A 13946-nucleotide genomic window follows, 5' to 3' on the forward strand; every position below is an offset into this window, starting at 1 on the left:
CAGCAAATTCGAGTTACTTGACCGTTGCCCGATAATCGGTGTTGATTGTTTTACAGCCGGGCTCAGTCTGGTTCTCATGCAAGGGACTGGCACTATGGAGGATATTCTCTTATTAGTCACCTTTGACATTCCAGGAAGAGAAGGACTGGCGCTATTTTTCAAACTGGACTCGTACATAACACGGGGAGCGTTTCAGCTTCCAAGAATTGTTAGAAACCCACCTTACATTTTGATTTATGACAATTTGGATTTGCAATTTGCGATTGGGTTTTCAATGGTAATTACAATAATGACACCGTATTATAACGGCGTATAAAGCAAGTAGGACAAAGTTCGTAACGCCGTATCAAGAGGTCAGCATTCAATGGCATATTGCATTAAAATTTAATGCTCGTGCTCTGAAGTTTAGGATTGTTCACGACAGTTTCTATATCGTATTTGTATAAGAAATTTGTTTTACATTTATTACGTTTAAATAGTAGCAATATAGGTTACCTTTATATTTTATACCCCGTGTCTGAATTATTTTTTTAATGTTGTCGTTTAGTGACATATTTGTGTCAGCAAACTGAACAGCTCTCTTATAACTTTGGTTTAAATTTTACAACTAGTAACATTTTTTCCTATAATAATATTTCACACGAATCTATATTAATAATACCGAATTTTGTAAAATTTATTTTTAATTCTTTATATTTAAAAAAATCATCAATGAAAGTTTAACCGCACCATTATATTCATATATTAGAAATTCAAATTTTAAATTAATAGAATTAAACAACTTTCTAAAATCAGAATAAATTTCGATTAACTTTCGGAAATTCGCATTTAGAAATTGAGACAGGTATATGAATATAGTGAAAATAAATGTTCAATTTAATTAATGCATATTTAGTGCAAATTATATCACTCAGAATATTTGTTTATTGATAGCTGCTTTGTACCAGTATTTCTAGGAATTTTAATTTTTCAACTCGTTTTGTTTGACACGGCTTGTACTACTAATGAAATGACATTTGCAGATTTCGTGTATGTAAGAGGGCAGGGCGTTGAGTGCGCTTAGCCAAAACCTTTTTTAAGGTTCGATAAGTCCCTGCTTAGCCTGTTCTAGGGGCCGCTACAAACTACAATTTCACCGAATTGGAAGACCGCCGAGTGTTTAGGTCGCTTAGGCGGATGCTCCATGGAATTTCAATATTCTTGTTTTTTTTTAACCCTGAATAAGATTGTTCGCCAGTCAAATTAAACAGATACTTGTAAATTTCTAGACTGCTTATAGAATCCTTCAGATATACACAATTTTTTTCATTATTTTTAATATAAATAAAATTATAAATCTGTGGCAATAATCACGAGGAGTGAATTGCAGCGTGCGTTGCTCTCGGTGCGTTGCAAAACTTGACTTCGTTACGGTCTCAAAACCCGAAAACATTTCACTTATAACTTGTAATATATTTAATGAGTACGCCCGTGAACTTTTTGGCATTATTAAGATCGGGAAAAGCTCAAATTACGAAAATGGAGAAAATTTATTTCGCTGCCATAAGAAACCATGTTCAAAGTTATCTTTCATTCGGCTTGTGTAAAATATGGATTAAGTTTTAATTATATCACAATCTATTCAACGTTACGTCAATATGTAGCCGTTTTCAAATGTACTGTAATCCAAAAAAGATTAGTTTTATTGTTAATTCTAATATATCACAATTCTAATGTTTCATGTATAACATCCCAAGTCCCGTCATTCCAGTTGTTCTAATTCTTAGATATAAAATGGATTACATTAACTTTAGACATAAAATCAGAATAGATAAAGTAAGATAAAACAACAAGGATATTTTTTATTGTTGCAATAAAGTTCGTGTAAAAGTGACAAATTAGTTTTTAACCCACTAATGATTCAAGTTGATAGGGCTAGGTTTTATCTAGCAGAGCCATCACGCGTAACCCATTGCAATTAATAATCTTATAGTGACCGGTGATGAGTTCATTGTTTGCAAGTGCCGACCGAAACGTTCTTGCTCAACTCCACCAGGCTAAACATTCAACGTTCGCAAGGACGTCTAGTAAGCGGTGACCGCCTCTGCCTGAAGCTACTTAAATATAAGAATGTATTTGACAACTAACTTGATGGGACAAGCGAAGCGGCTTATGACCGTGTATGTAATGAGAAACTACAGAAACGTACATAGCCACCAATAACGAACAGTTATTCATTAATACATTTATATTTAGTAATAAAAAGCTTTGTGATTTCTTTCCATTTGATCACACGCAACATTCTTTACATGTAATTGGAAAGGTAATCACCTTTTATCAACATGTCACAATCTTTAACCAACACCCATAAATCTTATACATATAGAATTTTACGCAATTTGTTCTGCGCTATAAAAATATTATAAGTCAGTGAATATGCGATGACATGTTACGAAAAAAAACTATTTAGAAATTGATTTCAAAACGAGGAAATCTGTGATAGAATAGTTTAAGAATGGGTCCAGAAAACGATAAGTTAATATTGGAATACTTTAACCTGTGTACTTTCGAGCTTTCTACGCCCTTTTGTATTGTTAGCACGTAATTTAGAATTGAAGAAAATGTTGTAAGTCGAAAATAACATATGCTGCGTAGTGTGTATTGCCGCAAACTCTTATACAATGATGTGGACTGAACAAATAGTTATGTGTTCCGCATTTCTAGTGAGCTTTATTTACGCAGGACGTTACGTACAGCGATGCCCACTCAAGTGATTCGTTTACCTAAATTACTAAACGAAATTATAGACAAATGCCCTAAAATTCTATATTAAATGAAGCGTCTTAATCTATGTCATTCCTAGCATATGTTGTTCTAATATAAATAAACGTAACAATAAACTATTGCAACCGGGAGTACACGACATACTATAATATTTAATTTGTACTTATTTATACTGAACACAGCGACATACTTAGTAATTTTAATATAAAAATATCGGCGCTTCATAATAACCTAAATTTTCCAGTTAGTAAATAAAGGATTTTACAGAATTCTTACTTAATCAGTCAAGGACGATACGTATATCACAACAGAAGTCACGGCGTCTGGTTTTGTTTAATAAAATCCAAACGAGGTCAATGTTCGCCAAATAGACTAGTATGAAAGAAGAAAGGCTCTATAACACTCCTTGGTACGACAGGTTACTTACCCAGTTTTGGCGCTATTAAAAATTCAACGAATCTCTCAAAACTTTCACTAACAGCCGGCCCGCGTATGATGTTGCTTTATAACACCGCAGAAAACAAATAACGTTCATTATTTTACATTTCGTATGGGTATTGATCAATTATTGATTATAATTAAATGTGACTATAATGGCTATATAATCATCCATCCCCCTAACGACTTGCGCCATTGCTTGTACATCCAGATTAAATTGTATAAATGGTTAAATGCTATATTGTAATCAATAACGAATTATAAAATCATCAAAAAGCAACTAATACATTGATAAGTTTAATAATTTTTTAAACGGTTCGGTTTTTTTTATTACTCCTGTCAAAAATTTTGTATATTCCACGGTATGGATATTTATATGGAATATATATGGAATGAACAATTAATTTTAAAAAATACAAACATATTATATATATTAGTTTAATAAGCGAAAATAAGCAGGAAATTTTTAACTGTAACTTTGACCTGTATTTTCCTTGCCATCGGTAATTCTACAACTCAAATGAGAACATGATTGTACGTAAAGAAATCGAATAGTAATTCAATAGCTATTGAAGGTGCAAATGAAATATTAATGCGAAAAATAATTGTTGCTTAGAAAGTTTTGAGTCGTAGAGATTTTACATTGCATGCTCGCACGCTGCGCGAGAAAGCACGACGCCCCGGCGGCACAAAACCCGCACCTCACGATGGACATATAGCGCAGTCCAAAATCTTTAAATGTTTTATACTAAATTTTCAAAATTCATTCATTGCTGAATTATACTACAATGCTGTCAAAAAAGTCAAATGCAGACGAGACATCTATGTACTATCATAGCTAGTCTTATAAGAAGCTTATTCAAGCGGTTTCAGTCAATAGCAGGTTTGTTTGCCGAAAGTAAAAGTTATGAACATGGAGAAAATCGATTGTCAAACTACAAACTTGTACCACGACCGACGATCTGCCGACTTGCTAAGATTTCACTTTTAACATTTCCAATGAATGACCGACCCGTTTTATTTAGCCTAATTGAGGACATAACAGCTTTAGCTACTCATATTATAACACAGATTTTAAACAACATTTAAATGCTAAAAATATAGATCAGCTGACTTTTAGGTTAAATGTCATATTGTTATGTAAAAATTAACATCTATAAATGTAATACATCTTTGATGCCGGTTTTGAAAAAAAATTCTAAACCCTACAAATAATTCCAATAAAATTAAGTGCAATTAGGAAAAATGTACAATTAAAAAAAATTGTATCTCTAACCTGACATGTTCTTCCAAATATCCGCAATGGAGTTGGTCCTGGAGGTTTGAGTTTCACAAATACGGTTTGCTTTCGAACTTTATGTCCAAATTGACACAATAACTTATCTTGAACACGAGCACAGAGCCTACTCGGACTTAAACACGCCATAGCTGCAACTGCTACGAAACGCTTGCGGACATGAACTACATAACACTCATAGCACATAAGCGCTCTGACTTTTTCTCCCCCACTTAAACCAGCTGATTGTCATCGGCCATATTATTTAGTATTGCTACTTATAATTTATGTAATATTAATGTGATACAGTTCTTATTTAAATACATTTTTTATATACCTAGGAGAACATTAAGAATTTACAGATGTGAAATATTTATAGACATTTAACATTTTAATTAAAATAAATTTTGTTTAGGCTGTGGAATAAAACATATACAGTATAGGAATACATGAATTTAAAGTAACTATATTTAAAATTATATCACCTTCTAAACCAAGCAGATCTCTTTTAAGACGTCTTAATAAAAAGTACTTAAGCTATAGATATAGGAACTAAAAGAATTAAATATAAACAAAAACAAAAATTACCACCAATAAAGTACATCTCAAAAATTTTGTATTGGTAATAATATTTTTTAGATTTTTATGGCAACCTCGTTATTTTTCCCAAAAAACTTTTTGTATAACCTATAAAATTTATAAAATCGAGTAAGAAAAGGTAGCAATTATTTCTTTTATTTAATTCAGGATAACGAAATTTTAAGCTAATTTTATCTATCTGTGTTAACTTGGTTGGTTTATAATTCTTAACAAATAACAATTTTTTAAATCCTTAGTAAACGAACAAATTTCTTCTGTATTTTGGTTGTGATTTCAATGAAATATTCATAATAGGAAGCAATTTTTATTATTTTTTTATTGTTATTTCAGGACATCATATTATAGAGATGCTTCCACGGTTCGGAAATATACTTAATGTATTAAAAACCTTAGAAAAAAATATTTTTAATGTTTTTGGCCAACCATCTAAAGGTATAATCCAAGAATCTTATTTGAATTTTTAATATTATCTATTGTATTAGTAATGGAGTTAATTTGTGTTGAATAATAATAATATATTTATTTTTTAGAATATGCTTTGGTCCAAATTTATGAAAAACAGATTCAACATCCTAAAAAATCATTAACAATAAATGATATTATTGGTGATGGCATATTACTTGCTGTTCCCAAGTTCAGGAGAACAATTGAAAAAAGGTGGAAGAGAAAGTTTGGTTCACCTGATTATGTTTGGAAGATGCTTGTACCAAAAACAAATATCAAAGTGTGTCGTGATTGTGGACATCATCATGAGCATGGGCGTCTGTGTGGTAAAAATTGTCTTTATAAATTTTAATAACCTCTTAATTTTACATATCACTTGTGTATTTTCATGTGTACAATATTTTCTTTTATTATATCTATCTCCTTTGCAAATTGATTAATTTTGAAATATTGCTTAACTAAATATACTCTGTATACAGTGAAAATTGAGCTCATATCTTAAAATTTATTTCCTTAGTTATATTTACATCTTTTACAGAAAATTGTTACAAGAGAGTGGAAAATGAAACTAAAGAGATTAAAGCCAAAATACAAGAGAAACTAGGTGGCAGTCCAATTGATAAGGATGTTATTGTACTCTATGAGGGTGAAGATGTTGCAAACACGGTAACTCTAATATTATTGTAATAATTGTTTTAAAATAATATCACAAAGTTATTCTTTTCTCTTGAATGTCTGTTTATTTTTATTGTCTACACATTATTTTGTCAGATTATTGACTGACCATTTTAACAGTGTGCTAGTTGTAATTTTGTAAAGATGAGATGGAACATATTAATTTATCAATCTTAGTGAAAAGGTGCTGCAATATTCTGGCACATTTTATGTATTTACTACTTATGTGTGTACATCTTGATACATTAATCTTAAGAGTTCCTTATAGTTGTGAGAATAGTAGTTACAGTCATGTATATTAGTTTCAGACTTTTATTTCTCTCACAAAGTAAACAAATTTAGTTTGACTAATTAATTGCCTCAATGAGTTGATACATTATTCTATATATAAAAAAAATGTACATTCAGTGACTATCCCATTAAGATTAATAGCCTATTGCTTCTGGGGGTAAGAATAACATTTAGTTTATTAAGTATTTTGTTTGACTTTCAGCCTAAAGAATTTTGGGAAGGAAAGAGGATAATTGAAATGAAAAAGGAAAGACCTCAATGGTTTAGCAAAAACTTGCTACAGAAAACAACTCAACAACCATCTAGTTCTACAGATGTCAAACCAACTGATTTAGCCTAAAATTGTTTTTTTATGAAAATTGGTGTTTAGTTTAGATTTTGAGATATTAAAATACATTTAAATAGTAAAAAAAAACTTCTTTATTCCATAATAAGTGATCTGTTTACAAATTAAAAAATTTGTTAACTATAAAATGTCTTAATCTGGAAAGTTATTACTATTGTCTTATTGTGTTCTGGTTGAATAGCCGCCATTGTATTTTAATTGCAGTTACAACAAAATTAACATACAACCATGCCTAGTACCTAGTTTCTCTGTAAGTAGTAATTTGTATGCTTGCTATAAAAAATTTGTTCAGTGCTAGATATTAAGCTTACAATCCTGTGCAACTCTGTATAATTATGGCATTAAACATTTGTTGAATGACTCATTTTTAAACTTTGTGCTAACTTGAAATAAATATTAGTTTTAATATATATCATAGGTACTAGCAATGTTAAACAACCAAGGATTGTTTGTCATTTATTTATAAAAATAAATTTAAGTTAACATACAATGGTATAATCTCTGCACATAAGATAAAGATGCAAATCTTACAGCACTAAACTGCAACTACCTTTCCTGTTAAATGCCATTTTATCACAGTAGTTTCTGAAGATCTTTTCATGTATAATAAATCAAACTTTAATTGAAACTACTTTACCAAGGAATGTTTAAATGCCACTGAGTAATTATAGCTTAGAAAGCTGAAAGCATATTGTGAATATTTACTATGCCATTTCCCTTGGGCTATGTGCAGTGACAAACAAAGCATTATGATACACCAATGATTACTGACGGTCTAAGGTATACTGGGCATGTTCTTGATAAGTAAACAAACATAGAATGAGGTGTTGGACCGACCAGGATTTAGGTCAAGTAGGATACCGGCAAGTTACAGAGGCTCTTCTCACCGCTGATAATTGCTTCTGGAAAAATCTGTTTGCAGTAGCCTTTATTTCTTATGGTAATGGGGGGCATTACTTGCAAACCAACCTTGACCATAGTTCCCTTTTGCCAAGCATGGATGACAAATGGAGAATCATCATTTATTACCCCACTGAAGTACTTAGCAGTGCAATTATGTAAGACTAAGCATATAAAATTTTCATTGTAATCTGTAGAATAGGTACCATGTATAGGTTTCACTGGATTTGCTTTTATACTTTTTTCATTACTACCCTACTGCATTTACATCTGTTGGCAAGAAGCTAGACCGGACCCTTGCCAGTGTCAGCTTAAAAAGTAACTATGGACTGTCCTAACATGTCTGGGTTGCTAATATGCTAGAAGCATGACTGCTGGTTTAAGTTTTATATTCCGATTTGATACAAATATGTGAATTAATAAGAAGTTATAAATAAAGCCTGACTAACATATTAAATAATATAGACTACTTATAACCACAAATTATGTTACTTGGTATCATAAAAACAATTATTGTCATTAATAAAAAATAAATATTATTTTAAAAAACAATGCATTGCATAATCTACCACAGTTGAACATTTAATTTTAATCTTAGTATAAATTATGTTAACATTTTTTAACAATCTTAATTTAGAAAAACTAAATCTACTTAACATTATCAAATGAATTTGGAACATTGTGCAGATCACCATTAAATGAGTCAATTTCACTTTCTCCAATAAAATGTTGTTCTACATGAGATTGAAAATCAGAGAATTCCACATTCTTTTTAAAAGTTTGTCCACACATTGGACATATTTTCTCATAAGGTTCCATTATAATGCCTTTCTCTTCGCAGTCTGAATTTATTTGGGCTAATGATGAACTGGTTTCATTTAAATTGGGAGATTGCAGTGAAGTTACTAAATCAACAAGACTCCCGCTTGTTTCTACCCCTTTGTTTTCTGTACTTGTTATTTTTGTTTTATTGGCTGTACATGTTGGACATTTGTAGCCTTCTGAAATAAAAAAAAATGTATTAAAAAATCTTCAGCTTATTAGACACAAAATATCTGTCAGAATATACAGATAAAGAAACTATAATTCTACCACTAAAATATAAATTTTTTTTACTAAGACATGAACATTACAAGTTTTCAGATTATGAATAATCTTTTCCAATAGTAGCCATTTATAACTTAACTACTTTATCACAAAAAGCTGTAATTGTAAAATGCAAAATGTGCTCTTTGAGGTGTTGCAGATGTTGTCGAGCTAACTTAAGATTCCATAAGTGGGTCCTATCCTGGCATTTTAGGGCCTACAAGGCAAAGTCAAGATATAGTGCTCAGGGTGGGCCTCATTGAACCTACATTTTAGGCATGAATGAAAAGGGCTGTTGATATTTTGATACCCTCGCTCGCTATGCCGCTGTAGGATAGTAACCCTCCATTGCCTAATATTGGTTGGCAGCAAAACCAAAGATCAGATATGTATAAATACTATGTACAGATACTTTATTCTCACTCTTTTGGGTCCTTTAGTCTGATTGATAAATTCAGGGGAGTGAATCTACTCTATTGCTGGAAATTAGATAGTTAGTAGTTATCACAACAGAATTTTTTTTTTTAGTTTGTTTAAAGAATAGAACCTCTTAGGCAATGAAATTATAAGTGTAAAATAATAGTATAAGCTAATAACATAATTACCAAGTAATACTGATTCAACCTTTGATATTACTAATTTTAAATCACTTTCTTGTTGAGCCAACTCCTTTTTTAAAAGTTGAAGTTTATCTGTTTGATTGTGAATCTCTTTTAATGAATCAAGTGCTGGGTCTTCCATGTAAGTAAAACCTATAGAATCCACATTTAAAATGTCACCATCCATTTCTTGAAGTTGTGACATTTGTTCATATTGGTCAACTAATTGTGATTTCTCCTGAATGTAACTATTAATTAACTTTAAAGAAATCTCTTCTAAACTTGATTCTGAATATTTCTCCTGATAGTTTGCACTCGGTCTTGCTGCATTTTGTATGTATGTCGAGGTACGCACCAAAGGTTGTTTTACTACATCCTTTGATGATTTATCAGGGACTTTTAAGGTTGAAATTTTATTCCATAAATTTTTATTCTCACATGACACCATGAATACGTGATGCATAAGCTGTGATTTTTGTTTATTGAGCTCTGCAATTTGTTGCTGCAACTGTAATTTCTCGTCTTCTTGTAAAGGAATATAAGACGAATTCGACTTTGAAATATTTAACTTTAATTTCAGGTTATCATTTTCTAAAGTATTTATTCTTCTTTGCAGAAGTAAGCAACGATCTCGCATTGCATGTAAGGCGAATTCGTGAACACTAACATTATTATAATCACCTTTTAATGTAGTTTGAAAAGTTGAATCATTGTTAAAACTCACTATAGAAGAAGAATCCATTTTTTTTTAAATACTTCGTAATTTTACATCTGAGTTTATTTCTATTAAAAACATAACATTTCAGTTAATATAAAAAGCAAGATTTACGAAATTATCAAATTGTATCACTATACGAATGATATGACATCAAGTCACGTATATTATACATTTAATCTATGCCTCTTACTGTCGTTACATAGTAGGGTTGTTATTTTTATTTATGATTTGGAAATTAACAACATTTAAATCAAATTTTTGTAATTACTTACTTCAATTTAGTGAGAAATGGAGAAGTAAAATAATTAAGCCTAATAATTCTGTACCAAAACATCTTTTGGGTATTAAATTTAAAATAAATTTAAGCTTTTCGAGAATAACACGTTTTTTATTATTGGTAATTATTCGTTTCATTTAAACCTATTTATTAAATTAACTATTTAAATTTATTATACTTACCGTGGTTGTCCATTTTGATTGCTACATATCTTTGATATAGTTTTATTTTGATTGGTACATCACAGTTTCGTAATTGGTCTGACGTTTCTAAAAGTTTATTATTTCATTGTCATTGTAGTACTGTAATGGCTTGTGAATGGTTTTATTTAGTTTTTAATTAGTTTATCACTTGTGAATTCTGAACTTATTGCAATTTCTTTTGTAGCTTGTGTTGTGAAATGTGACTTGTTATAATTTATCTAATTTAAAGAAATTATACTAAATATAGTTTGTCTAGACTTTGTTTGTTTGAAATTGTATTTAAAGAGGATACAGTGATTCACAGCATTAAAAGAGTATATTACTGTTTCCGGGTGAGTATGTTTAACTTTGTATACTCCTAGTACCTGTTTAAAATTCCAAAATCATCTATTTATGCCGCCTAAAACCAATGAATTGCTTAAACATTTTTTAAAAAGTTTCTTTTTTGGTATATATACCTATATATAAATAATGACAACATATATCTAGAATTTTTCTTATGTGATTGTTTTATACTGTATCTTATAGATATTTTAATACTACTTTGTCTCATATATAGTTTTTCTATAAAAGAGTTGTGTATTAGTCATAAATATTGCTTATAGTTTTCTCTAAGGTCGAATTATATCATTATATGAAATTAGAATTAACTAACACAGTAAAATAATGTGTAATAGTAAAATTATGTGTAGTAATATATAATGTATATTAAATAATATACATTATATATTTTCTTTTATGACATTATTTTATTTTCATTACATTGATCATTATCAATTTAAAAAAAAAAATGTAATAACCTCATTAAAATTGTGCAGGATGTTTTGTGGTAATTCAAAATTTCACAATTAAAAGTATATGATAGTGATTTCAGAGCATTGAAAAGTTTAAAAGTTCTTATGTTAAATAAAATGAATATTAAACTTAAAATTATCAGTAAACTGGAAATAAGATTGATTTTAACAAGTTGAAGTAGGACTCTTTTTGTAGTTGTTCTAAAATCTTCTTTTTATTTGCCTTGTGCATTTTACAGGGCTTTATATGAATTTCACAACAGAAAGGTTGACTATATTTACAAAAGTTATTTTGACTGGTTTGCTTCTTATGTTTAATTATAATATTCTAATTTAAGCACCTTTTATATCTTCATTTGTTTATGATATACCAAAAGTCTAATTTAGTTTTCATATGCATTCATTCTGAAAAAATATGAATATTTACATATTATTTTATGATCATTTTTTTTTTCGTCAATGAAAAAAATTGTTACAAGGGCTGTAATGTGATAATTGAATTTGCTCATTAATAATCTCAATACTTAATCTTCATCTGTGTTTATATATGTGTATATATATTGATATATGTGTAAATATATATATATATATACATATGTTTGTGTGTACTATATGTCACAATATCTCTAAAACCATAAGGCATAGAGGATGTTAAAAGAATTTAAGTAATTTCACTGATGAGGGTGGAGTTATGGGGGCATTCATTAAGATTGTGAAGCAGGCAAGGTACAGTTGAAATTAGGAGGCTGACTAGAATGACATAGTGGCTAGTGAAATTACAAAGCAAACAAGACATATTGGTTGGTGTCAAAATCAGGAGTACAAAATCAATGTGAAAAATTTTCTATTTTTCAGGCTTACAAAATTAAGGTCATTAACATTTTATGTAAACAAAGTAAAAACTTTTTAACTAAACTTGCACCTGCTATTGTTAACTTTTGCATTATGTTAACATTTATTATTATTTCTTTTTTATTTAATTTTCTTTACCAATTTCATTTAAAATAATCAATTTGGTTGTCATTTTATTTAATACAGGCATGTATTGATATAAATTTATAATTCTTTAACAATATTATATTATTACTTACATACATTTAGCTATTTTATTTTCACTTGGTAATATTTTTAATGATCCTAATTTAATATTCAACATATACTAATACAATTGATATACAGTAATGTTCTCAAATTAGCATACTGCTTTGTTTAATAGTTATGGTCTCTTTGTTATTAAACAAATTACTGTCTCTTCTTGGTAACTGCATGCATTATCATCCACACATCCTGGATGAGATAGTTTAAAAGTATTTCATGACTTCATTGACAATGAAAAAAAGGCGTAAATTGTTAGTAGATAGAGGTCAAAGTTGCACTCTCTGATTGTTATGGTTATAAAGTATAAATATATTCATTTACTGTTTCAAGAAATGGTATCTTATCATATATGGTATCAATAGACAGGATAAGCAAGCAAGTTGAACATTTAGTAACATTGCTTAAGACACACAGTTCTATTTTAGTGGCCCATTCATAAAATACGTCATCTGAAATAGTCACCACATTTTACTTTTGAGGACGCTCTCTGGAAAACTATGGATAAAAACAGGAAAGCTTAGATTTTAAAAGTAATTGAAATATGCATAATAACAAAATTTTAATCTTTGAGATGTACAATAAATATAATATTTATAACCAGCATTAAAGAATCATAACTGTGAAAGTCAGGTTTTCTTAGAACGCCTCTCCACACTCTCCCCCCATGAACAAACATATTTTATAAAATCAAAACCTCTTTAATAAATCAACCTGAATTACTATTAATTACTTACTATTTTAGAATTTATGTTTATGAGAAAATGTAACAAGTTGTGATTTCAACAAAAGAATAATATGTAGTGATTGATCTAATTTAAAATATGACACTAATATTGAAATTTTAGTTTGACATTATATAAAGTTGATATTTTTATAAATAATTGTATTCAAAGTTCTACTAAAGGATATTTTTTGTTGTCTGTTGATTTTGTTTGGCCATAACATAGATCGTTTTTACATGCGCCCTACATAGACTAAGAGATCGGCGTTTTTTTTAAACAAACTACTTTTACATTTATTTTCTAAAGTATTTGAAATATTAAATTAAATGGCCTAAAGTATGCGCTTAGTACTATCATTTGGTAATTAGAAGTTTTTAACATAAAAAAAAAACTATAAGATGCAAAGAAAACTTTGCATCTTAAAAGTAGGCTTAAATAATCTCTAAATTTCTGTATTATATTATTCACGCGAGTACAATGAAAATCGATATTACGGTAGGACCAGTGGCATCTTATATACCGTAAATACATTTAATATGTGTCATAAATGTAGGAATATATATATATATATATTATATGCGGGAGAGCGGAATTGACATTATAGGCGACTAAGCAGTAGTGTAGTGTATTCATAAAAAAGTAGTTTAAAACAAAATGCGTCTTAATCTTTTTACTACTTTGTTATTTAATAGTTCGCTGATGTCGGTTCCACGAGC

At 29.4% G+C, this 13946-nt stretch overlaps 4 protein-coding genes across 4 annotated transcripts in view; 2 read left to right on the forward strand and 2 right to left on the reverse strand.

Moving 5' to 3' along the window:
• The window catches only part of qless (decaprenyl diphosphate synthase subunit 1 qless), a 51318-nt gene extending 46622 nt beyond the window's left edge, over nt 1–4696 (reverse strand). The window contains exon 1 of the mRNA XM_068774871.1: nt 4478–4696. Coding sequence (XP_068630972.1) covers nt 4478–4684 — 207 coding nt within the window. The 5' untranslated portion in view covers nt 4685–4696. The remainder of the gene's footprint in view (nt 1–4477) is intronic.
• Nucleotides 4697–5118: 422 nt separating this feature from the next.
• On the forward strand, nt 5119–7537 carry mRpL32 (mitochondrial ribosomal protein L32). Its single transcript, XM_068775114.1, has 5 exons — nt 5119–5195; nt 5408–5509; nt 5608–5847; nt 6060–6187; nt 6690–7537. The coding sequence occupies exons 2-5, from the start codon at nt 5425–5427 to the stop codon at nt 6825–6827; spliced, it is 591 nt and encodes a 196-aa protein (XP_068631215.1). The 5' UTR covers nt 5119–5195; nt 5408–5424; the 3' UTR covers nt 6828–7537.
• spn-F (Protein spindle-F) lies at nt 6872–10250 on the reverse strand. Its single transcript, XM_068775113.1, has 2 exons — nt 9425–10250; nt 6872–8734 (listed from the first exon to the last, which is right to left on the reverse strand). Exons 1-2 carry the CDS (start codon nt 10158–10160, stop codon nt 8382–8384), a joined length of 1089 nt encoding a protein of 362 aa, XP_068631214.1. The 5' UTR covers nt 10161–10250; the 3' UTR covers nt 6872–8381.
• Nucleotides 10251–10728: 478 nt separating this feature from the next.
• Nucleotides 10729–13946, forward strand: part of drpr (draper) — a 41573-nt gene continuing 38355 nt past the window's right edge. Inside the window, exon 1 of the mRNA XM_068775380.1 lies at nt 10729–10948. The gene's annotated coding sequence lies outside the window, so the exon portion shown is untranslated. The remainder of the gene's footprint in view (nt 10949–13946) is intronic.

The sequence above is a fragment of the Battus philenor genome, unplaced genomic scaffold, assembly GCF_028537555.1.
Source record: "Battus philenor isolate CCGP_79_NKW_IND1 unplaced genomic scaffold, ilBatPhil1.0.hap1 SCAF_8, whole genome shotgun sequence".
NCBI classification, from domain to species: domain Eukaryota; kingdom Metazoa; phylum Arthropoda; class Insecta; order Lepidoptera; family Papilionidae; genus Battus; species Battus philenor.

What these genes read in the sequence shown, in the direction of transcription:
- mRpL32 (XM_068775114.1), top strand. Translation starts at nt 5,425, where the DNA reads ATGCTTCCACGGTTCGGAAATATACTTAATGTATTAAAAACCTTAGAA. An exon ending in TTTTGGCCAACCATCTAAAG is followed by an intron (nt 5,510 to 5,607) that starts GTATAATCCAAG and finishes TTTATTTTTTAG; the next exon opens with AATATGCTTTGGTCCAAATT. An exon ending in GTGAAGATGTTGCAAACACG is followed by an intron (nt 6,188 to 6,689) that starts GTAACTCTAATA and finishes TTTGACTTTCAG; the next exon opens with CCTAAAGAATTTTGGGAAGG.
- spn-F (XM_068775113.1), bottom strand. Translation starts at nt 10,160, where the DNA reads ATGGATTCTTCTTCTATAGTGAGTTTTAACAATGATTCAACTTTTCAA. An exon ending in GGTTGAATCAGTATTACTTG is followed by an intron (nt 8,735 to 9,424) that starts GTAATTATGTTA and finishes TTTTTATTTCAG; the next exon opens with AAGGCTACAAATGTCCAACA.